Consider the following 24,357-nt stretch of genomic DNA (forward strand, 5'->3'; position numbering starts at 1 on the left):
TAAAAGAAAGAAAATCGAACATAGTTATTCGTTTATCTCGTTTAATTTAAAAAACGCTTCGTTTCTTCCTTTTTTATTATTTAACTAGAATTCGGCGAGCAGACGGCAGGGAACACCGTGAAACGACGAACGCCCATCGTGAAAGAAAACTCGTTTATTTGCCGAAAATATTTGAAACGAGATACGGTATCGTTTCATCGGAGTTCCCCCGCCGCTACCATCTCCGGTCTAAAACAAACTTTCCGTTTTTTTCGGCTCCCTCTAATCGGTAATTATTTGAATCCCTACAGTGAACATAAAGTGGTGGAGAAAAACGCGAAATCAGACTGCCTGCACGGAAGGAGACGTTCGAAACTGATTAAACACGTTGCATTTTGACTTGATCACGCCTCCTTTCGTAATCAACGTTACGAGCGAAGCATTTCCGCTTAAATTAACCCTTTATGCCAGTAATTCTCAGTTGTTTCGAAACCGTTCAATGAAACGAAAAAAAGTGGTGTAAATAAAAAGTAGAGTAAGAAAGAAGGAAAAAGTGAAAATGACAAATAAAACGGGCGATCGCTTAGTTTCTCTTTCTTGCGCTTTCTTTAACCGTTATACCTCTTCTCGGTATTATATAAAAAATTAATTACAGACCACTTCCGTAAACTTCAAAAAATACAAGATTACACGTTATAGATTAAGAACAACTATTCTACTATTTGACAAAGTACAAGTATTAAAATCGGTTAACACGTAGAAACATTCCGTTTCCACGATAAACCTGCGTTCGTGTTACTCGGGAATCTCCACAATGTTCGGCGGTTATACTAAATAGCTGCCTATTTTGATTATTATTCTTATCGTTTGAAAAATCACGTGCCCTTATCGTTGACTCGCCGTTTGCACGGTCGTATTACCATCATACATAAAGGATTAACTTCAAGTCAACATGCGTCCGAATACCAAAAGAAAAAAAAGAAAGAAGCAAAAGATGAAAAATGAAATAAAAAGGAGACAAAACTGTACGAAGCAACAGAAAAAGCTCGAACATCTCACGCATTCGTCACATTGTCGTCGACACGTAGTACACGGATTGACGAACAAACAAACGGACAACGACGGTCATCATTTTTTTCTTGTTTTTTTCCTTTTTTTTACAATTGCACTTCAGTTTAGGAGTTAACGGACTCACATCAAGAATGTCGAGTAATGCAAGCATAATTTCCTTAATTCCCGATCGACCCATCAAAACGTCTAGTCTCTGTTCGTTCCAACAGGAGCAGGAAGTAACCGATAGTACCAAGAAAATCGACGCTTTCCCGAGTATAATGATCGTAATTTTCAGAGAAAAGAACGAAGACTAAAACGCTCTAGTGGGTCAAGGTTCTAGCCGCGAGCAATAGATTAAATATCCGCAAATTTATACGTTTTTCTTTTCCTTTCTCGTCGCACTTATACAATAATAATATCGCGCCGATAAATTATTTCTGCTTTTCTTCTGCATTATATTCAAACGGCAGATTCGATCGATCAATCGATACTCAAAGCAGGTCTAAATCTTCTCTGATTTCCATTTTCCTTTTTTTTTCCTTTCTTCCGACCTGTACGCTCTTGCCATCCTCGAAGATTGTACACGCACAATATACAAACACACGACGAGAAACTAAGAAAGAAACGTGTGGCGAAAGCGTCGGTGTTATATTCGGCTTTTTTTCTACAGTGAGAACTCGATTCCAAGGAGAAAATGGAGAAGATCCTTAGAAACGTAATTGAATGAGACACTTTGACTCTCGTTTACGCTCGCCGTTCCGGCTAAGCGTTTTTCCCCTCAAACTCTCGTCAACAGATTAAACTCGACGACTAAATCCGTGTGGATAGCCTAGACGTTTAGTCGATCAGTTAGCCGCTCGTGCTTTTCATCAACCTACAAAGAAAGAAAACGTGAATGCAAGCAAAGGCCGGGTCTCAAAGATGGCAAGAGTTTTTGTTGTTGTTGTTGTATGCGATGAAGAAAAACGAAAAGACTCGTACTAGAATGCAACGAAAGCCACGAATATCGTGTTTCCCTCCGCGGTTCCTCTCGGCACACGCAAAAGTCACGCATATACACACAAACGAATCATCCGTCAAACTATTTCTTTCTCTCGACTTTTCTCAAGCACACGTTCTTTCTATTCTACCGATCCGTAATCCTGCTCTTACGCCTCTTTTTCTTTTGCAGAAACAAGAGTTGCAACACGCAAGTAAACACAATAATAAGATGGTGAAACAGAATAAGAAGAAGAAGGAAAGCAAGGCTAAAGCAGCTCAACTCTTGACGGCTAGAAACGCTTCACTTTGTTTCTCCTTGCACATATAGTACACAAAGGCAGTTTCATAATACTCTTTGTCGGTGTTGCTTTGTTTCTTCGGACATTTCACCTAATTGTTTTCTCCCACTCTTTCTTTCTTATATCGTCCACGCATACTTGTTGCACGCATTATGTAGTACAGTTCGAATAAGTTTCTCGCAATCCATACACGAAGAGAACTTCACCGATCATTCGCAAACATATACTATACACGCACACATACATCGTTCACGTTTTATAGTTATTTTCCCTTGAATAGATCATGATAATTGTATATATGTACATATACAAACCATTCGCAAATCCATACAATTTCGATTAGTATACTTAAAATACGATTGATCGCGAATTATACCTCAATGCCGTGATCGTCGTGACGCCTCGTCGATGAAGGTCTTCGTAGACGCTTCCCTACTCGTGCCGCAGACCAGTCTACACATGTTCTTTAGTTTGCTCTTGCTTTTCTTTTCCTTCCTTTCCTTTCCTTTCTTTTTCTTTCCGCGGTTCTTCTCCATTTTAAGGAGTCTCGTGTGGATCCAATAGACTCCTTACGCCCGAGAAGAAGAAGAAGCAGAAGAGGAAGGAAAAGAAGGAGAAGAAGGCAAAGAAGAAGAAAAAGAAGAAACTCCGCTAGGCCGAGCGAAATCAAGCGCGCACGATCTTTTCTCTTTATCATTTCCTTTCTATTCTGCGTTTTTTCTTTCTCATTTCACTTCGATTCAAAGCATCAACGAATTTGTTAGCCAGCACATCGCTTTTAATCGGTTCAGTTTGCACCAACGACTATCTTCAGATTCATTTCATTTCAAGTAAATTGAAATTAAAAATCGTGCTGGGACTTTCCGTTCAATTCGGATACACAGAGAACTGAAAAAACAACGTTTTTTCCCAACGTTTAAACTGCATTTCGTGCGGCGTAAAGGTAATTCATTGTACAATAAAGAGGGGGGGAGGGGGGAAGGAAATACCGGGCGCTGGCGCTTCTCCTCTCGTTTCTGTTTCTTCTTTTCTGTTTATTTCTTTGCAAAGACTTCGCGTTAATATCGCGACCACGCAATGGTCAAGGAGGAAACGACGAATCGTGACAAGATTAATTCCGTGCGTATCGTTTAGTCATGAGATAGAACTCAAGAATTTCCGCTCGCGCTGGCAGTGTTTGTTCCTTCTGCATTAAAATTCCGAAACGATCCTCGATTCGATGGCCATCATCGGAAATCATCTAAGCCTAACGATCACAAAATTACCTCTAATCTCGACGCTTTACCTCAATCTTTTCTCGTTCGTGAATTTTAACGCTTGATGATTCAACAATTTACAATCTATTTTTAATCGTATTTCGAATTCGAGGTCATCGGGCACCTAATACCAACTAACGCAACATGGATACGATCGAATTAAAAACAGAAAGATTACGCGTGTTAATTAAAAAGAAGAAAAAAAAAAAGAAAAAAGATTAAGGAAGGCGACGATTGAAGACATCGAAGCGTCAATATCGAACAACAATCGTAAAGATAACGATACAACAAACACACGATGACGACACAACAAATACCACTTCATAAAATTAACAATGCTTTAGAACAGTGTCGCCATATGATATTTCCCGTTAGTGATTATTAATCAGGTTCGTAATGATATCGATGGAAATGTAATTCGATTAAAGCCTGTTCAAGCTTCAACGCCTTCTATCGCTTCCATCGCGCAAAATAACAACGGTTGATCCTCTGCGCGCGTGTAAAGCGATAACTACGATTAAACATCTAGATAATTGAGTAACAGTCTAGAATTTTACAAACCAAGTAAAGACAAATTCCGATGTAGAACTAAGATAGTAACAAGTTTATACCCGTCACGCGAGTCGTAATCATAAAACGTACCAAAATGTAAAACGCAATCATAGTATGATTTAGCGTTGCATAAAACTATGCCCCCCCCCTTTAACATCGCTAATAGATAAACTGATCGTAGCCGAATAAACTTGGTCGAAATGTTTAACAAACAAACAAAAATATTCTCGTTCCTCTTCTTATACTAAAATTTAACCAGGCGTAACACGAGCGCGGAGGATGCGCGAGATCGAAAGGAACGAAAGGAAACGGTAAAGAAAAGATCGCGATACGCAGAGATCCGTGCGATGGATTCGTCGTTTCCATTTTGAATCGTCGAATGAAGATGCCTTTGCAATTTCATTTCGTTCCCGTCTCGAGAGGATCGTTGCAGAATAAGTCTTCCTTTTTATACAAGTTACAACATAGTAAATTTTGTGTGTGTGTGTGTGTTTGTATGTGTGTGAGTGTGTTTGTATGTGTGTAAGTGTAATTAGCGATAGCAGCAGCGGTAGTAATGGTAGTACTAGTTGGTAGTAGTTTAATTAGTTAATAGTTAATTAGTAATAGTAATAATAATAGCAGTAGTAGTACCCTATGAAAAAAATACATAGAAAAACACGTGTCGGTATAATATATATTTATATATAACCTTCTTTTTATATCACGTTTTTTTGTTTTTCATCTTTTTTGTATTTAATGCGCCCACGATACTTTATACAAGACAAGGTCGGTCAAGGGAGGAGGAGGGCGGCAACAGGAAGTGACAGAGGCTGATGGAAGGGTAAAAATGGTGAAGTGAGGTTGAAAAGTGGAAGGATAAAAGGGGAGACACGGGCGATTTTACGGAAGGAGTTTCGCTTCGATCTTTACTTCCGTTGACTAAACCGGCTTACCAACAAAAACGAATAAACGGCCGCTAGATCTTTGATTTGATTCAAATTTCGTTAACAATTAACGTATACTTCTATAATTTTCATCTAAAGTTTAATATCTTCTTACACGCTATACAAATGATCAAGTTTTCATTGAGAGTTGGTAGAATAGATTCACCCTAGACTACCATTCTTCAGATTTGAGACCTTCGCGATGCGATCAATTATTTCTCTCCGGCTTGTTAAATTTAAATTAATCTTTGTCGTGTTCGCATCTGACGAATATACAATTATATTACAAAACCGAAGTTATAACGAACAAACTTAATGATATGTATATGATATAATGAAATCTAACATAATAAAAAAGAAACGAGTCTATATTACGATGATTCGATGATCGAATTTCAAGGCGTGGATAATCAACGCTGTAGTTTTAAGGAAGTTTCTACATTTCAAATTCGAAATTAGCGTCATAAATAAAAGCTATCCAATACATACATAAAGATGATAGTGCCTATCCTTACTTAATACGCGTTCCACATGTACATATTAATACATGTATGCGTGTACAAAATTTGAATCAAATCGATTAATCAGCCGTCATACACCTCACCGTAAATAAAACGGTCTCGACGACTTTCGATTTTTTTTATATCCCAAACAAAAGATGCATTTCTCGCGCGAGAACAATCGGTTATTAAGGATTCTGCATTCTCGCGTTTTTCTCTCGGACACTTTCTCGCGCTTGTCCCTTATCCTCTCTCCCTCTTACTCTAATTCGCTAAAGTCGCACGTTCAACAAAATTTCATCAATCAAGGCAATTATTCGCGCTAAAGAGAAACTCGATTTCCGGTGAATTTCTCAAGGTACCATTTATGGTTATCGAACCTAGCTGTTTGCTTCTCGCCGCGTGTTTCCAACCTCTGACCGTTTTAATTTTCATAAAAAGAATCAATCTTTCAATTACATCATTTGCAATTACAAAACGGAGCGCAGACGTTGTCACGTTGCGAGAAAAACGATTCAAGAACCATCGTATCCACGAGAAATATACTCATCGTTTCTCCCAACGATCGTTTCTCTCAACGGAAGTTCGAGATTGATCCTTTTTCCTCTCCTCCGTCCGAGTCTCTTCAATTCGAGCACGTGCATGCACGCAGGTCGAAATGCAACCATCGTACACCATCGCGAACACAAAAAAAAAAAAAACACGCATACAGTACACACGACTTGCACGCCTAAGTTTGATATCGGTTCGTTATCAACAGAATCTTCGATCCATCTTTCGCCATTCTCTACTATCGCGCGAATCTTTCTCTCTTTCTTAGTTAATCGTTGGTATACAAACGATATCAAACTCGTAAAACACATTCGTCTCTCGCAACCAGAAAATTGGCAGAATTGTACAAAAATGAAAAGAACGAGAGGCTGAACAGGGAGAGGAGAGGTACTCGTCAATGAAAAGCTTAATCGTGTATCTTCGATCGCTCGTTTCAACGGTCGTCTTTTCTGTCCGAGCCGATGGATTCAACAATTACGCATAGGAAAAAAGAAAAAAAAATACAAAAAAAAGGATCGAAGTTCGTACACGAATCGACACGAATTGTACAGTACGCTCGATCGATATATATTGGCGCGTCTTAATCGTTCCTCGATCACCCCCTTAACTGAAACAACCGACTTATTGGATTTACCTTACAGCCACGCTTTAGTCATCCGCTTTTTTCTCTGTATTTCGGCAAACAGTCACGCTATATACAGGTTCTGTGTCACCGGTACAGATCGCGCCTAGCGCAACGGGTCTTGACTTCGAGTTGGTTTCCTCAAGTTCGGCTCAAAGGAAATTGGATTGTGCGACCGGTGTGACTTGACTTTCGCGGGTCTGTCCGGTTGATTGCGCGAGTGCGTGACTTTCGCCGCCCGAGAACCGTCGTCCAGCCGTCGATGCCGATTTTGTCTATGTACAAATCGTGTTTTAATGTTAATGGGATAGGGCAATAATCTACACGTTTATACAATAATGCTCGATCGCCGGTTCTCGCCGTTAGATTGCGGATATTAATGTGATTTACTGACAATTGTAATTATGCAAAGAAATGTACAGAGCGTACTTAATGTGTAAAAATATAGAAAACATTCAGCATAAAATATCTGTATAACGAGCTTGTGATATATAAAGAGCGAAACAGATCTCTATCTACGTTCCATCCTCTTGGCTGCGTACGTAAGAACGTAAATGCACATAAACATCCGCATTCTACTCGTAATCCTCCTTGATCGATCGTCGAAACGATCACTGCGAATCTGAATGCTGAAAACTCGAGCTCAATATCGAGGGAATGTTGTTAGGCAAAAAAGATAGTACGGAGATTCTCTCTTTTTGACGGCTTTTTAACACGAATGCGCGTATGTTTTCCTATTGGATTTTGAAAAATCACATTCTAAGGATCGTCGATTACGAATAATTTCATATTCGCCGGACAATTGCAGCTAAGACGAAGATTACAAGTATCATCATCGAAGTCGCGTACTGTACACTCGCGATCTATCCTAAGAATCACGGACCGCGCTGCCACGAAGCGTCCTTGATCGATACAACGCAGATCTATGTTGTCCCTCTATTTCTAAAAACCAGCAATCCTTCGTGGAAGGATCATTCCGGTATAATGGGTAGTTTCGAGTTCGTTCGCTAAACACAGTGTAATCGTCGCTGTATAAACACATGTCCACGTACATTTAGGAGCAGTCCAGCTCGCTGACTCGTTTCAATTACGAGTCGAAACACGATTCCATTTCTCGTTGGATGGCGCCTCGCCCGCTTTGGCAAAGTTGCGTTCCACGTCTGGACACTTGCATCTTCCTTCGTTTGCACGAGAGAACGTTCGATTTCTTCCATCGTTGCGATCCTAGCAGACACACGATGTACCGTAGATCGTCGATCGCGAAACTTCTGCGATTCGTCCTCGAGAAACTCCTCCTCGCCAGTGAACACGTTCGCGTAGATCGTCAACGATCATCGATGAACCGTACTGGTTTATCGATACGACGAAGATTCGCACACGTTTCGTAGATCGTCTACGAATATCATTCTTGAATATACAAAGAGTAGACATCTTCGACCGATGTCTTCCTCCGACAATCGAGAAACTCTATCCGTCGTATCTGTCGTATCGGAAGGTCGAAACTGGTGATTACCGATGACGCTGTTGTCCACGATGACGATGATACTGTCGACTAGATCACTGAGAAAGAGGACGATAACGACGAGGACGAGGACGAAGACGAAGATGAAGAGATGTCAGCTATTGCCGTTGTTGTTGATTCACTTGTGTTGAACGCTTGCCAGCCTGCCCAACAGGATGGGTGGGGCCATTGCATTGGCGCTTCCAAAATAAAAGACACACAAAACACGGACATTAGCGCGCTACCGTTCTCGAAGCGTTAAAAAACGACCGAAAAACTTTGCCCTCTCTTTCTCTGCCTCTCCTTCTCTCTAGTTTGTCAGCCCGTTTTCATCTCTTTTTCCATCGCTTTGTCGCGTTCGTTGTTTGCACCGCTTAAGGAAATTTTGATTACTCCACGAGCATCGTTTCGTGTTGCTTTTCTATCGTTCTTTTATCGTCCTTTCCTGTCTCAGCGTCAGCGTGCTTTCTTTATACATACATACATCCGCTCCGTTTAATTGTCGCGCGATTACAACTCACTTTCGCGAGTTTCTTTTTTCTTTCTTTTTTTCTTTCTTTTCCGTATTTCGTACGAGAGATCGTCGTTAGATTCGTTTTGTTGGTTATCGATTTAAGAGGAAGCCGCGAGTCTCTTTCGACGATCGAAAGGAAATGTATCCTGTCTTCGAGAGATACTCGTGCACAATCTGGACGACGAGAGGAGCGTACAAGTCGATCGTTTAGAAACAAACGATCGTGAGATCGAGTGTACCAGATCGACCTAAACGTTTCTACGTGGCTTCTTTTCTCTCTTTTTTCTATCTTTTTTTTCTTTTTCTTTTTTTTTTTTTTTTTTGCTAGAGAGCTTTCTTTTCGAGAAAAGACATGAAAGAAACACGCATTACATGTGTGTATGTGTGAAATGCAGCGACGTGGCAGGATCAAAGGCTTGAAAGCAAGAGACTCGAGAAGCGAGACTTTCGTTTTGACTCGCGACAGGGCTACGAGAGGTCAGAGAGAAGGATCGCAAGGCGAACACGCTGTTTTGTTATCTTTTTTTTTTTCTTTCTCTTTTCGGTTTCATTTTTAAATGTTCTTAATCCACGATTTCAGTTTTTTCGCCGGTGTCCGCTACCGTGGCACAGGAGATTACTTTCGCCCTCTCTTTGCCTACTTTTGCGATTTAGAATTAGTGTCTTAGCTTTCGGTTACCTGAAAAAAATTCAACGAAAGAACATAAAGCGGAATCCTAGTAAATCGCGATGCCAAATTTCGTATTTGTTTTGTCTGTTTTCTTTTCTTTTTCTTTCTTTTGACATTTGTTTCTTTCTACCACATTAAATTATCAAGTATCGTTTTTATCTCGCGACAAAATATTTAGAGAGAGAGAGAGAGAGAGAGAGAGAGAGAGAAAGGGAGAGAGAAAGAGAGAGAGAGAGAGAGAGAGAGAGAGAGAATGAAAAAAGAGAAAATGAAAGAAACGAATAAGAAAAAAGAAATAAACGTGCGTGCGTGCATGCGCAATCCTCGAACGCCCAGCCAGTGCGTCGGTCTGCCCAATGCGAGGAATTTTGTGATCGTCGAACATGTTTTTCAGCTCTCACGAAGATATGTTTACGGCGTTAGAAATATACTGTTATTAAACTGTTTACGGGAACAGTTCTAAGCTCTATCAACCTCTATTAGTCTCTATTAATCTCTATCAACTTTCCACGATTTACCTTGAACTTTGAGTGTTTACCTTCTTCCGATAAAATCTCGTACAATGCTGATGAAACATTAATCGCTTTCCAAAGTGTACAACGTTTAAGACGATAATATTAATTAGGTGTATCGTTGCTCATGATGTTATTCAAATGTTTGTAATAAAAACAATGACGAAGAATCGGCAATAGAATACGTAACTGGAACCATTTAGTCAACTGTAAACACCGACTCTCATAAAACAGTTTTAAGATTTAACGTTTAAACAAGTCCGATCAATGAACTTTATACTTGTAATCTTCAGACGGTATATACATAACTATTTTCTTTTAACCATACACGAAAGACATAATCTCCTATCTATCGTTATCATACAGCTATCTATCGAGCAGAGTACGAAAAGCATCAACGAAAGTTCGACGCGTTTGTTGGTTGAATCGTTTCGACAAGATTACACTCAGAGATTCGAATATCTTATCACCGTCGCGAAAGAATAACAATATCACCAGCGGAGTTGCAATTTTTCCGACACTATGATATTCTCAGAATGCTATTGTTCGGAACATATTCTGCTCTTAAAGTTATCGGTCACAGACCTAACAAATGAAATTTTCGCCTCTAACTTGCGAAAGCCGCGAACACGAAGTGAAATCAGTTTTGGTCACATGCCCCCATCTCTCCGTACAATATCGAATACAACTCGCCTTATCACGTCGCTTAATTTACTCTATTATTTATACTATTTACGATTCTTTCAAGTGGCTAAAGGTCGATAGAGAGCAATGTAGCAGAATGGAAAAATATTTTTTTACTTATTTCTAACGCAGACTATATCTTCCTCGATACGCTTCTAGAGTTTAAACTATGTTTATAATAGACAGCGTTACGCTCAGAAGAGCATTCCGCGTCGAACGATAAAGTGGAGTAAGCAGTTGCCAAGCAGAATTTCATAATCGTTCAGTCGGCGCAGCGATTCGGCTTCCCTCACTTTTCCGTTACGCTTCTATTCGCGACACATGCCGCTGAATAACTTGGAAACTGAGCGCAAAAGTAGACACTTTCGCAATACGCGATTCGTGTTTTCCATCACTTTTTCCTGGACGACATTAGGCATCCCGATCAGCGTGAACGACGCACACGATTCGTGAATTTATTGACGTATTAGAGAACAAAATTGTATCGTACAAGAATTTCTATTACGATACAAGAATTCATACAAGAAATTGCTCGATCATCGGTAACATCGTTCACGTTGCATCCGAAATTCACGCTATCGGTACATGGTAGAAGAAAGTGAAGGCGAAATTATAAAATGTACAGCGATTCGCGAGCGTGGAGGACAGAAGTTATCGCGTGGCTGTACGCCGCGTTCGTTTCCGCCTTTTTAATATGCAAAGTAATGTACACGGGCGTACTTTGAAATGTCACGCAAAGAAAAACCATCCCAGTGCACCCGATGTAGCAGGCAAGTAGATTTCAACGTTGCATTTGGAAAGAATCTTTTTGCTTCGAGGTGAAAAAAAAAAGAAAGAAAGAAAGAAAGGATAAAAAATGAAATCTTGTAATTTTTAATCGAAGAAGTAATCATCGTAGCTGGAAATTTACAAGATGATTCTTTCCAAATAACGAAAAGTGCACTCCCTCTCCTCTCTCAACATCTCTCCAGATCTCCATCGATCGAGGAAGAACCATGCCACGGTATCAAGACACCAATCTACCAAAAAAGTGACCTGCCAAATTAGAGCTCAATGCAACTAACACTGACATCCATCGTCGAGATCTAGTTCGCAAGCAAAATAATCTCTTTATTGCGAATAATCACAGTCCGATGAAAAAAACGAGTTGCGCAATTTTTCTCCGAGTTTATATCGATTACGAAATATACTCGGCGCAAGCCGTTCTGTTTTTTTTTTCCTTTTCTTTTTTATCGTTCTTTACAAAATTCTTCCATGGCAAGAAACCGATTTTTATTGTATCCGTAATTTTGTTGGATTTTCATCGTACATCCAAAGTCGGACGATATAAACGAAAACGTAAACCAAAGAAGGTAACGTGACGACGTGCGCACGAGCTAGATGATACGAGAGACAAGTGGAGACACTCTAGACGCGATGAGAATTACGTACAACTTCTGGAAATCGTCGCACCCGTTCAAACAACGATTTACGAATGGCGAATCAAAGTGACGAACCGTGACGTGATAGAAGAAACTTGTAGCTTCTATTAAGAGATCTTGTGAAACTTCACTTGCGATGCGATGTTTGCCCGTACTTTGTGCAACGTTCCATGCAATCTCTAATGGCAGCACCAAGTGTAACAAGCTCGATTAATCTTTACAAGTGTACCGAAACCAAATAATATAGAACGTATACAATTATTATTATTATTATACGCGATCGTTTTTGCACGTTGCGATCATTGCGATCGCGATCGTTCAAATCTGAACGTTTAATCGTTCACACTTGACCGATGTTTCGCATTAAACCTTTCGAGAGCAATAGGATCGTACATTGTAAGATAACTTTTAGCAAGATTACTGGATTGTCGTGATTTCTCTGACACCATCGAGAGCAATCGAGAAGTTATCGTTTTTAATTTTGCTAACGATTATTTCATCAATTAAAGACTCTGTCCCTGGTAGCACATTTTGTCTCCGAGCTCCTCGATTAGAAATGGAATTCAGAAACGGAGAGAAAAATCTGTCTCGAAAGGATTAAGCTACTCTATCGTTCGTTTGCAGAGAGAATAAAGGCTGTTTGATAAAACTGCAAACGAACGATATTAAAATTCGACGAGTTTGAAACGGTGGGATATATCGAATTAAGTGCAAATGGTTAAACGTTCGCTGTGATATTGACTCGAAAACGGGATGTTAATCGTATAGAGAAGCTCCGCGGACGAAACACCAGAACATCAAGATCGAGTTCGCACACGATCGGTACAATTACGACACGACCGGTTACGAGATAGACTACGACAGTTAAAGACCACTCCCTAAATACTAGTAGAGCGAGTTATACTTAGGTGCTTTATCCGCGACGACGTTTTGACGTGATATAGCAACTCACTTGGTCTTCGGTTGCATCTCTCCTGCAGCCGCGTCCCTACGGTGCAACCTCATGCTGACTCTTCGTTCCTGGCCACCAGCGCCCGACGCTGTAATACATCAGCAAAAAGCAAACAATTCATCAATATCGATATTTTTCCCATTTTTCCAGTTCTATCGTGCGTCCTTTGCTAAACAAACTTATCGCATACGTATAAATCCTTTTCTCGTTCTACTTCTACATGTATATTACGATTAAATTTACGTAAATTGTATCCAAGTCCAATGTCTAGGCCATCAGGCTGAAATAAATAAATACATTTAACGTACATGTAACGCGTTAATTAATTCGTTATCTTATCGTGCCGAATAGCAGAATTCATCGATAGAATATTTCACATTTCGGCGTGATACGATATATTTAAAGAGTCGAGTAAACTGATTCCTGGTACATGCAGTCCCTGGACATTTCATTCTCGTATGGCTTCATTTCTTTCTATTTTTACTGTCTTCTGTTCGCCAGTTTTAAATACAAAAGCAGCTCCCACGGATGAAAGTATATACCGTTGCATTCTCGCAAAGACGATTTATTTAGTCGATTTTTAGTGCCGTAAATCCTAAGAAAAATCATTCTGGCTGGACCATGTAATTCTATGACGGAATTCCAAGAAAAAAGAATATCGAACTTTGATTTTGACGATTTAATCGGCTTTAAATCTTCGCATATATTATGGTCGTGCAACGTGAAACCAAAGTAAGAAACAACACTGGTGTTGCAAAACTAAACGTGTCTTAAATGACTATAATACGCATGTTATACGTACCATAAGCGAATGTTGCGTCACATACGAAACAAGTTTTGAGACGATATGTCGCTCGTTCGAGGATCCTGACGACTACCGAGCACAGTTCAACGCTAAGATCTGTTCAAACTACTCTATTAGCCTATGCAGTAAAAACACGGTAAATTATTTATAGAAAGTTGAATCTGCAAGTTCGGGATAAAAAGCTTGGATATATTTATATCGCGACGCTTCCTTGAACTCTATCGATCACTTCACCAGGTATCGAATTCAGATTGGAAACAATAATAACATGCTCCTTTCTTGGCTAGTTGACGCAGACTAAAGAAAAATCGATCCCCGGGGTATTCAGACATGGTATCGTATAGCCTTTGTCGTGTTTCTTCGGCGAAACATAATTGTAGGAATAACGATCACCGTGAAGATCGAAATTTTCGTAGAAAACCGCCTACTCCGTTCTTGATAAAAGTTTATATTCTCGTAGAAAAAAACGCGATGAATTTCCGGATTCTTCTTACAAGATCGATCGTAAAAAGGATTGACCACATGATACAGGAACGACGAACGATATTTCACGCTTGGCAATTGAAATGGAAAAAATTGTATATTGAAAAAATACGTAATAACGTGAAGACAGATGATGCGATTAGGATTGAAAAAATAAAAAAAATGAAAAAAAAAAAAAGAATGGACATTATCCGCGATCGTGATCGAGTAGAAGTGATATTTCTCTCGAGGAACACAGCAAGTTGGTTTTTCCATTCAAGCCAAGTGAGAAGAAAATTTTGACGAGGATTATCGACAATGTCGTGTGGTGAAATAAATAAAGAGACCAGTCCTTGAATGGAAAAACATTTATTTACTACTTTCTCTCCATCATCATCATCATCATCACCATCGTCACTATCAATTAAAAAACAGAATGATTACAAACAGATGCGCAATTGCCGGAGGCTGCTTGGATGAGAAAGAAATACACAGAAGGAAGATATAGATAATAGAAGAAGAATAAGGTGAGTGAAAAAGAAAAATATATGCTTAATCAAGGAAAAAACTTAACGACGATGCTCAGGATCCAGCGGTTAGGAAGAAGTCACCGAATCATCGGAGTTTCAGAGGACCTGTCGAACGAAAGAAGCCCTCGAGACTGCGATTCGCGCGGCTAGAAGAAGTAAAAAACTATGCTTTAGCGTCTCTATCTAAGCTTTGGTAATCTTTCTGGGATCTCGAGGGGCTTCTTTTCGTCGGTTCGAGATTGGTCACTGCGAGCAAACGAGTAAAGATTCACTGTGAACAGAGGATATATGAAAGGTTTAGATGCGATGGCGAATACTAACTATGCTCTTCAAAAGAAAAAAAAAAAAGGAAAAAGACAGAATGAAACTTTTTGCAGAATTCATCAAATGCATAAAAAAGGGGTTACTGCAAAAAAAAAACTAATAATCGGGTTTGCAACGAGATGAAATGTTAGACGAAATATCGAATGAAACACACTGATAATAAAGAGAGCAATTTCCTTTTTGCAACAACCCCATAATAAATGATTCAACAAGAATGGAACTTTAGCAAATTTTTTCTTTTGCAAAGGCAATTAATCCTCTCGTGTCAAACGATTCTTGCTTCTTCCGTCACGCCGGATTCCCAAAAACGACACGTAACACGTCCGCAGCTACGAAAAGATGAGAGTTTGTAATTGTTCGACTTATGAAACCACTAAAAAATCAGATAAAAAATCTCTCCTCTCCCTTTTTTTCTTTTTAAAAGAAGGGCAACCATTGAATGCGTCAAGAACAGAAGGTGCTGTGGACGATTACAATGTTCGGCGTAAGTATCACGACGAAACAATCGGAAAACTGCCAATATAAACGAACGTGACAATATCTGGTAAAGCTATGTTGTAAAGCTTGTTAATTATGATGCGAGTTCGGTGCGAGCAAAATTTTCAGCCTCACAGTTCACATTCAATACCTTCACTTTTCACTTCGAATACGTAATTTAGATATACGTAATTCCACGCGTTCCTCTCCTCTTCTCTTTCTTATTGGCTCGAACAAAATTTCTCAAGCTTCTCGCGCCAGTAATCGATATTACGATAATTCAAACCGCCAGTTTAAGTATTAACACGAACTCTGAGGCTCTGATAATAGTCGGCTCGATGATAAACGATTATTGTGCGTTTCGAGCTTCTCTAACTAGCGACATTAATGCGTAATGAGTAATGATTTAAGAAAAAGAAAAAAAGATACGACGCCTTACAAAACTAACTTTCGACGATATAAAAGTTACGTAGAAATTACTTGTTTACGAGTATCTGCTCGAATTTCTTTTTTGGACAGAAGCGTTTGGATGCGGCGTAAGCTTCATTTATCGTACGAACTTCCAACGCCCTCGAGCTGCGCTACGAGTCGAAATGCAACGTTCGATAAGCGTGCTTTTCGTTTCTCGCGAATTCCACTTCGAAAAACGAAGCGTCTAAGTCCGCATAAATGCAAACATTTCGCACACGATAGCATAAAACATCACGCGTATTCAATATGTGAACGTATCAATAGGAGGCGATAATAAATGTCACGTCATCCGAGTAGATACCGTTGGAACGTTTTAGCCGCAAGTTTGCTCGCTATATAAAGATACGTACACCGCGACACGCGAGTAGTATTTGGTAATATTGCGTAACACGATTATATGAAAATATATAAACATGCTGAATGCGTGTCTCGTTAGCTAACAGAGTTATCCTCCTCTTTTCGCGAACTATGATTACACATCGCTCGATCGGCCATGTATGTATGCGGTACGTTGTTATGCCATTCGATGGATTATTTGTTTTAGCTCTCTGTACATCCGATGAGGATCGTTCGTCGCTTACATTTAGTCAGTCGTTAGTTTAGAGGCAATTTTTCTCTTTTTTTATAAAGGCATTTATCAGTCAGAACATGTAGGACGGGTCCGCGTATTATTCTTGCCACTCGACGTTTCATAATTCTGAGAATAGAATTTTTTATAGCGAATCAGCAAAAGGATTCGTTGGCAACGGTGGGATGTTTCGTGGCTGACGGACGAAGGAAATAGAGATATCAAAAAATATCGAGTTTCTTAAGAAGATTCAAAAATGGCAGTGATATAATAAAAATATATTATCTTAAAAAGAGTTGCAGAGATCGAAAAATTCACCAGTAAATAGTAGAAAATAACAAATCTAACAAGTACACTTTTTGCGTCCCTGAAAGGTATCCTAATTTGTAAAAAAATATTTGTTGAGTACAATATTGAAAGCTCATATAATTTAGTAATAGAATACCTTGAAACAGGTTCTACGACACAACCTGACGAGTATAGATATACGAATCACAATGTCGATGTTTTCAGGTCATGAGAAAAGATGGAGTTGATCCTAATCCTAAACAATAGAAGTGGTATTGGTGCAATAGTAGATTCAGTAATATTTACCCATTGTGATATTTCGTATCATAATTCTCACTTGTTCTAAGTGAAACTAGAAACGTAGAGATTCGATCTTACCGGCCCTGACACGGCCAGGAAAGTGTATAGAAAATGCTTGGCATAACAACATACGAAAAATACCAGTATGAATATTAATATCAATAACAAAGATTGCTTCGTGCGTGATGTAGATTTTCCATAAATATAGAGTGCGTTCAGAACACAAACTTAGATGCATACACAGAGAAATATATCAAAAAGAATTCCCTTTAATATACCAAGTGTACCGTGCAGTATATCATAGCCCACAGCTTCGTTCGAACGGGTAGCATGACTCAAAGCATCTAAATTCGCTATAGTAACTACCCAATCCACGATATGCTCTTTCTTTTCAGACCCAATAACTTCTTGCAATTTTCGTGAAATATCGTTTTCAGTGACCAACGGGGGTTTCTCTGTGTCTTTGTCTTCCGGTGGCTTGTTATTGGTGTTTCCATCGGGCAATTCGTTTTGCCCATTTATTACACGAATCGTACCTCCATCCTCTAATAAAACTGTAACCTTTTTCTCATCTTTCTGATCGTTCGAAAGCAGCTCGACTTTGTTCGTATCGTCTTGCTTAGGCGAAATATCGAGATTCAATTCAGTTTGTAGGCGGCCGAGCAGCAAATTTGAAGTACTCTCGAGAATCTCGTTCTTATATTGTTGGCACAAAAAATACTCGCACTTTTCTCGACCGCTCAGTGGTCGTTCGTATTTATTTCGTTGTTTGATTCTGCGCTGCATGAGTAAAAAATGCCAGCTTCTTCGAACACGTTGAAAGAAATTCGGCCGCTTTCGTGCTTTGTTGGCGGACGAATCCATGGACTTTTTTGACTTCTGGGAAGAATCGAGACTTCTTTGTTTCCCGTGAAAAAATGCTTTCGAACGTTCCTCGAACAACAGATCCAGACTTTTCGAATCTTTCGCCGACAAATCTATGCTCCTTTCCAACGACTCTAAGCTTCTATGCGTTTTTTCTTTATTACTGAAAGAAAAATTTCGTTTCTTCTTAGCGGATGCTTCTTGCAACAACTCGCTGCTGCTTATCTTGAATATCTCGCCTTCCTTCTCCAGAAATTCTACGTTTCCGGAATCTCGACGAGCATCGTGAGCCGAGACATGATGTCGGCCACCAAGTGTGGAACCCTTTTGCTTCTTATCATCGTGATCAGCGCCGCCTTTGTCTTTATCTACGCCACCGAAACAGTTCAACGAGCCCCCGGATGCTGCTACATCACCCCCGTGGTCAATCTTTTTCTCGTCGAGCGTAAGACGATCGAACATCATCACTTCGAAATTTATGTCTTTCTCGGCTTTATATGATTGAAAAAAATAAGTCTGTTTGTCTGGTTGACGAAATGATACGCTCGGACTACTATCGGGTAATCTGTTCGCTATATAGTCACGAGACGTGCTACAATTTAAATCGGCACGATTCGTAGTTGGTTCGCGGATTCCTAAATTAAGACCCGCAATGTCCAGGGATGCTTCCGGCGCTGTTCTAACCGGCGACGATTTAAACGTACTGAACTGACACGGATTCGCGCGTGGTGTTTCGTTGCCAGTGAGCTGCGGATGTTCGACTACGAGCCGCATTTTTTGCTGAGTTATGACCGGCTTAGGACATAATTTTGGGTAGAACTGTGGTTTACCTTGAAGATCGCTCTCCTGATTATCCTGATCACGAAGAGCGTCTATCGCCTCGCGTTTTTGCCGCATGCTTCTCAAATTCGTGGTTGTTCCACCCACAGTCGGACCCACCGTTCCCACTGATATGTTTGCCAAACACTGCCGTGTATAGGGCCTGTAAAGAAAAATATCATCTCAATAATAAACAATTTACACATTCTACCAATTCATTCTGGGGTCCTTTATTTAAATAATTAGCAATTCTTAACATCGGAAAATTGCTTCAAAATGTAATATAAAATAAAGTACGGAAAAAATACAGAAAAACACGATATATTAGAGAGAAAAAAAAAGTGTCGAATCTATTTGATTATTCATGTTGTTAAACACGACTGTTTCCCGATTCATTGACCCACCCGCTAAAAATAGAACGCACTGGGTAATGAAATGACCATGCTATTTATACGCATGGAAAGACGGCGTGGTAGACAGATGCAATTGCTAGCATTTTCACGTCTAATTTCATATGCAAATGGTTTGCGGTTCGCGGATATACAACCCGTTCTGTCATGTCCGAAACACCAACCTAGATCGATGTTCCTGATCGTTATTGGTCCCAGAAGGCAGCGCCACGTTCGTGTGTTGTGACTGCATAGGTGTTTGTTGCGTCGAAGATAATGTTTGTTGCCTCACGTTACCAAATTTCAGCATATTCCAATCGAAGACGTAATCGTATGTGAAGCCCTGACCGTGAAACAGCGTCCGGAAGAGTTGTCGAAGATACGAGTAGTCAGGCCTTTCTTCAAATCGTAGTCCTCGACAATACCTTAGGTATGACGCAAACTCTACTACAATAACAAAAAGCGATAACATCCATTCTGATCGTGTTTTCATAAATATAATGCAGAATATAATAGTTTATGGGAAAAGAAAATTTACCAGGATAACCCTTGCATAATTCTTCGACAGGCGTAGACATTTTCTTTTCAGAGATACGTTCATACTTTTGTCTTTTAGTCGCCGCTTTCAAACCTTGCCAGGGCAAGCTACCCCTATTGAAGTACATAAGAACATACCCTAAGGATTCAAGGTCGTCTCGTCGTGATTGTTCAATTCCCAGATGTGTATTAATACTCGCATATCTATTAATACGTAAATGAATTTCTTCGTATTAATTGAGGAACGCAACAACGTTAAAACAAATTAGGCTATGTATTAAATAAACAAACCTGGCTGTTCCTGTTAAATTCTTGTTTTCTCGATAGGGTATGTGTTTGTGAGTACGGCCATCGCGGTATTTTTTAGCCAATCCGAAATCTATAATATACACGAGATTTCCCTTCTTTCCCAAGCCCATCAAAAAATTATCCGGTTTGATGTCCCGGTGGATAAAATTGCGACTATGAATGTAATCCGTTCTACATATCTGTTGGAATTAGAATACAGAGAAACATTGTCCGGTTTAACGCATTGTTGTCAACGTTTTGATTACATTTAAAAAGGAACATGTACATTCGGAAAGATATCGTAAAAATTAAGTAAAGAATCAATACGCAATAAAGAAAAGAAAGGAAGGAAGTTATATTGCATTCAGTTACGCTTTATGGCCATAGTCGTTACCTCTGATAATAATTATTGCACGTGAATATAATTAATATATAATACAGAACAAACATGCGATTAACCAGGGCATAGAAGTGTTTTACTAAAAATTCCCAATTAATGAGCAATAATGATTCAACAGGAAGAAAAAACTGTAGGGTACACTTGCTTTTCTCTAAATCTGCTCTATCCTTAGACAGATTTCCAATACAATTCTTTCTTAAAAGCATTTTACTTCCAAGGAAAACTTTATATGCTAGCCTTAGTGCCTCTTTAAATAACATTTTTGTTGAGATCAGAAAAAGCTTTGTTATCACCCGACACAATTGTTGACTGATAAGAACGTAATTTATATTGTAATTTATTTCAGTAACAGAAAACAGAATGACAAATACTTGCATATAATCACAATGTGAACTTTGAACGTTACTAATATATGTCTTGTAATTACAATGATATTACAGAAACAGATATAAAAGTCCTTGTTTGAACAAAGAAAGATAAAACTACATATGTAATTATTTATTTTTCATCAAGTCATAAAACAAATTCACATATTCACATTATGTGTGATAGAAAATTATAGGAATAATTTAAAACACAACATAAGCTTCTATGAGAAACAAATAGCGTAGAAATTACTTGAAAATGATCACGTGAGTATAGTTAAACTTAACATAGAAATTCTGTACAGACCAAAGCAATTAAAAGGGATACACGTTTCTTAAGAAAAATTATGAAATATTTTAGTTTCAACAAAAAAGCTACTATTTACCAATTGATCGGCGAGAAGCAAGACCGTTTTCAAAGAAAAACTTCTTGAACAAAAATTAAAGAGATCCTCCAGTGATGGACCAAGTAGCTCCATTACCATTACATTGTAGTCACCTTCTGAGCCACACCATTTTATAGTTGGTATACCAACTGAAATGTTATAACAAATATGTTTTGACAATGATATAAATATAATTTGTTGTATTAAGTTGTATTAAAGTTTACAAAAGTAGAAAATTCGTTTGGTTATGAATACAAATTATATTCTTGCATCAAACATGACTGTATGTTAATATTTAATTTTTTTTAAGGAATTAATGTTTACAGAGTATTGAAAAATACTAAACAAATTAAAAAAAAGACAGAATTGAAGTATTTATATGATTAACTTAGAAAACAAGATATATATATATATATTTTTTATTAATAGAAACATCGAATGTTATTAACTGTTGAAAAAACAAACAGAGATTGACATTGACGTATGAAAATCAATTTGGACAATAGGTTTTAAACTACGCGATGAAAGCATGATATATCAAAGATTACGTTACAAAAATTATAAGTTTTATTTTACATTAACGGCTCTCTTTATTTAGAATACGAAATATTTTCATGCACTCGAGGGCTTATTCATGCGCATTGCGTGGTATTTTTTAAGACACCTATAATGCATGCTTGTTTTAACCAAACACATATCGCGATAATCGCGACTAATATTTTCTACCTTTGTGGAACATATTTTCTATCAGAATCCGCAAAAAAATGTTTATTTTTACCATCGTTATTGTGACTATATCTAATATATAAATTCTTTCCGCCATTCTAGGAATAGTTCACTAATAATTTTGCGTTCGCCGAAAAAATCACCACGAACACAAAACGAAACAATGGCTTCTTATAATTTGGCTTCCTTAAAATATTTTACGTAATCGATAAGAATTAATTGTACACCTTTCTTTCTAACCCCAAAACTAAGAATTTGTCTATTTGTTGAAAATGGCGATTAGGCAGAAATACGTCATGGAAGGATCAATATTAAGTATTTATAAGAATTACTGTTAATAATAGATAAGATTCGTCCAACGAAAACATTCAAGTCTCCTCAAAACAAAAAACCTCACATAAACGTCACACCAAAAGCAGGCATCGAAGCGTTTACACTTTTGTGCAAAAATTTTTAAATATTGACGTTTTTAGAATACTGTTATTTACCGATAGCTGTTAGCAAAGGATTAATAAACGCATTAACAACATTTTATTTATATACATCTCATCATAAAATAGAATAACATAAACAGCTCGTGTATACAAATATCGTATATCGGAGTAATTTAGTTTATGAAATTCAAACATAAATATGTAAACGTTGGAACGGTAAAGTTTCTTATTGTCACAAAGAACAGAGAATACAAGAGAGGAAGAAAGGAGTAACACAAGGGGAAAAGAGAGGGGAGAGGAAGAGAGAAAGAGAGAGAGAAAGAGAGAGAGAGAGAGAGAGAAAGAAAGAGAGTAGGTTCAGTGGCCAGACCAACCAGCTGTCCAACAAACACAAAATTCTGACAGTTCTCGGGTGACGGTGTAAGTTTCAGAATGTTCGATGACACATGAAACCAAGTCGGAGCATTTAATAACGAACAAAAATTTACTTACCACCACCTTGCATCATTCTGTAGAACTTGGATTCTATGTGTAACTGCGGATGCCGCGTTTTTATACATTCTAGCTTGATGGCGACTTCCTCGCCGGTGGAAATATTGGTACCTAAGAACGAGAAAAAGGCCAAAGGCCCGGTCACGCAGTAATAAGAAAAAAAGGGAGGAAAAAGGTGAAAGAAACGTGTATAGGTGCACGGGGGAGTTGGCGCGTTGATGCGTGTCGTAGGGCAAATATGTAACTGTCGTGTGGGTAGACGGGTGGATAGTAGGGAGGTGGGGGAGATGTAAGTAAAAGGTAAATGTCGAAAGTAAAAGAGTTACCTAGATAAATGTCGCCGAAGGAGCCGCTCCCGATTTTCCGTCCGAGCCGGTACTTATTTCCAACGCGTAGCTCCATCCTCTAGCCTCGCGGGGCTCACGAAGAAAAGTAGCACGGGGCAAAACGCGACTTTAGGCAGCCGACTCGAGGAGCGCTCTCCGTGGCTCCGTTGGTGCGCTTTAAACGAGACCTGGCTGCCGTGTTACAAACTGGACGGGGCCTCCATCTTTGCTCGCGTCACCGATCGCGAACCTACAGGCATTTCTTCTTTCTCTCCTCGAAGGAATACTGTTTCTTCTTGCTGCGATGGCGGTCGCGCTGATGATGGCGCTACTGTCGTCGTTGTCGTTGTCGTCGTGTTGTTGACGGCGCTGCGATTGCTAATGTTGCTGCTAGACCACAGAAATCACACTCACCATTCACCACTACCGAGTTGGTGACTCGTACGACCAAAAGACTTGTCTCCGAGAGGAGGTGGTGGCTGACCGCTCGTCCTTATAGTTTGCGAATTTACCCAATTTGAATATACACTGCGAATAACACTACCGGATCTTGCCAAGTATGTCGATCCGGATAGATCAGTGCGTACCCACCAATGGGAGCACGAACCGCGTAAGGGCATCTGCCCTTTCGCTGCGCGGATCTGCACTGGAGACCGAATGGCGCACAATTATGGCCGTCTAGGATTCACCAATCACGATCCACTTCTTCCAACACCTTTGTCGTGAACGAACCTTTTTATCCAACTTTCAATTACAAGATTCGACTGTCTACTCGGTACTATTTTATCATGGCACTCTATCACTTTCGCTCACTTTCTACAACGCGTTACTCAATAAGTTCTATTCTACTGTTGCACGCTCGCTGTCTCCCAACCGTGACTATACCACAACGACGAAACACGATGAAGACATACGGACGCAAGCGCGACCAGCATTTCGACACGCCTGAAAAACGTCTGCGCCATCTAGCGAACACTGGTTAAATCATGATCGATAGTATTTCCTGTCTACTCTCTACGATTAATCGATATGTTATTTCACGGTTTCAATCCTATCAGGGTCTTTAAATTTTTGTTTCTAGTTTCAATCCCCCGATCTCGTTTCAAAAAAAAAAAAAAACAACTTTTAGAGG

The 24,357-nt window shown here is 39.2% G+C and overlaps 1 protein-coding gene across 13 annotated transcripts; it reads right to left on the minus strand.

Annotated features, from left to right (window-relative positions):
- Positions 1–24: 24 nt before the first annotated feature.
- Positions 25–24,175, minus strand: LOC122569227 (casein kinase I-like). 13 transcript variants are annotated; one of them, XR_006317372.1, is made up of 10 exons: positions 23,226–24,175; positions 22,900–23,010; positions 21,248–21,396; positions 20,100–20,296; positions 19,810–20,012; positions 19,457–19,718; positions 18,894–19,045; positions 13,777–15,042; positions 12,975–13,062; positions 25–9,414 (listed from the first exon to the last, which is right to left on the minus strand). XR_006317372.1 is itself a non-coding variant. In XM_043729938.1 (9 exons), the coding sequence occupies exons 1-9, from the start codon at positions 23,299–23,301 to the stop codon at positions 6,827–6,829; spliced, it is 1,407 nt and encodes a 468-aa protein (XP_043585873.1). In that variant the 5' UTR covers positions 23,302–24,175; the 3' UTR covers positions 25–6,826. The 13 variants fall into 13 exon arrangements, 8 of the variants coding, with proteins under 8 accessions (XP_043585873.1, XP_043585867.1, XP_043585866.1 ...); XM_043729938.1 differs by lacking the exon at positions 13,777–15,042 and having other exon boundaries at positions 25–6,995; XM_043729932.1 differs by lacking the exon at positions 13,777–15,042 and having other exon boundaries at positions 25–8,421; positions 23,226–24,174.
- Positions 24,176–24,357: the final 182 nt, after the last annotated feature.

The sequence above is a fragment of the Bombus pyrosoma genome, linkage group LG7 (assembly GCF_014825855.1).
Source record: "Bombus pyrosoma isolate SC7728 linkage group LG7, ASM1482585v1, whole genome shotgun sequence".
NCBI classification, from domain to species: domain Eukaryota; kingdom Metazoa; phylum Arthropoda; class Insecta; order Hymenoptera; family Apidae; genus Bombus; species Bombus pyrosoma.

Bases quoted from the DNA above. Each gene is read 5' to 3' on its own strand.
- LOC122569227 (XM_043729938.1), bottom strand. From the start codon at position 23,301: ATGGAGCTACGCGTTGGAAATAAGTACCGGCTCGGACGGAAAATCGGG. The intron at 21,397-22,899 runs GTAAGTAAATTT...ATAACATTTCAG, and splicing joins CAGAATGATGCAAGGTGGTG to TTGGTATACCAACTATAAAA. The intron at 20,013-20,099 runs GTTTGTTTATTT...ACGTATTAATAG, and splicing joins AATTTAACAGGAACAGCCAG to ATATGCGAGTATTAATACAC.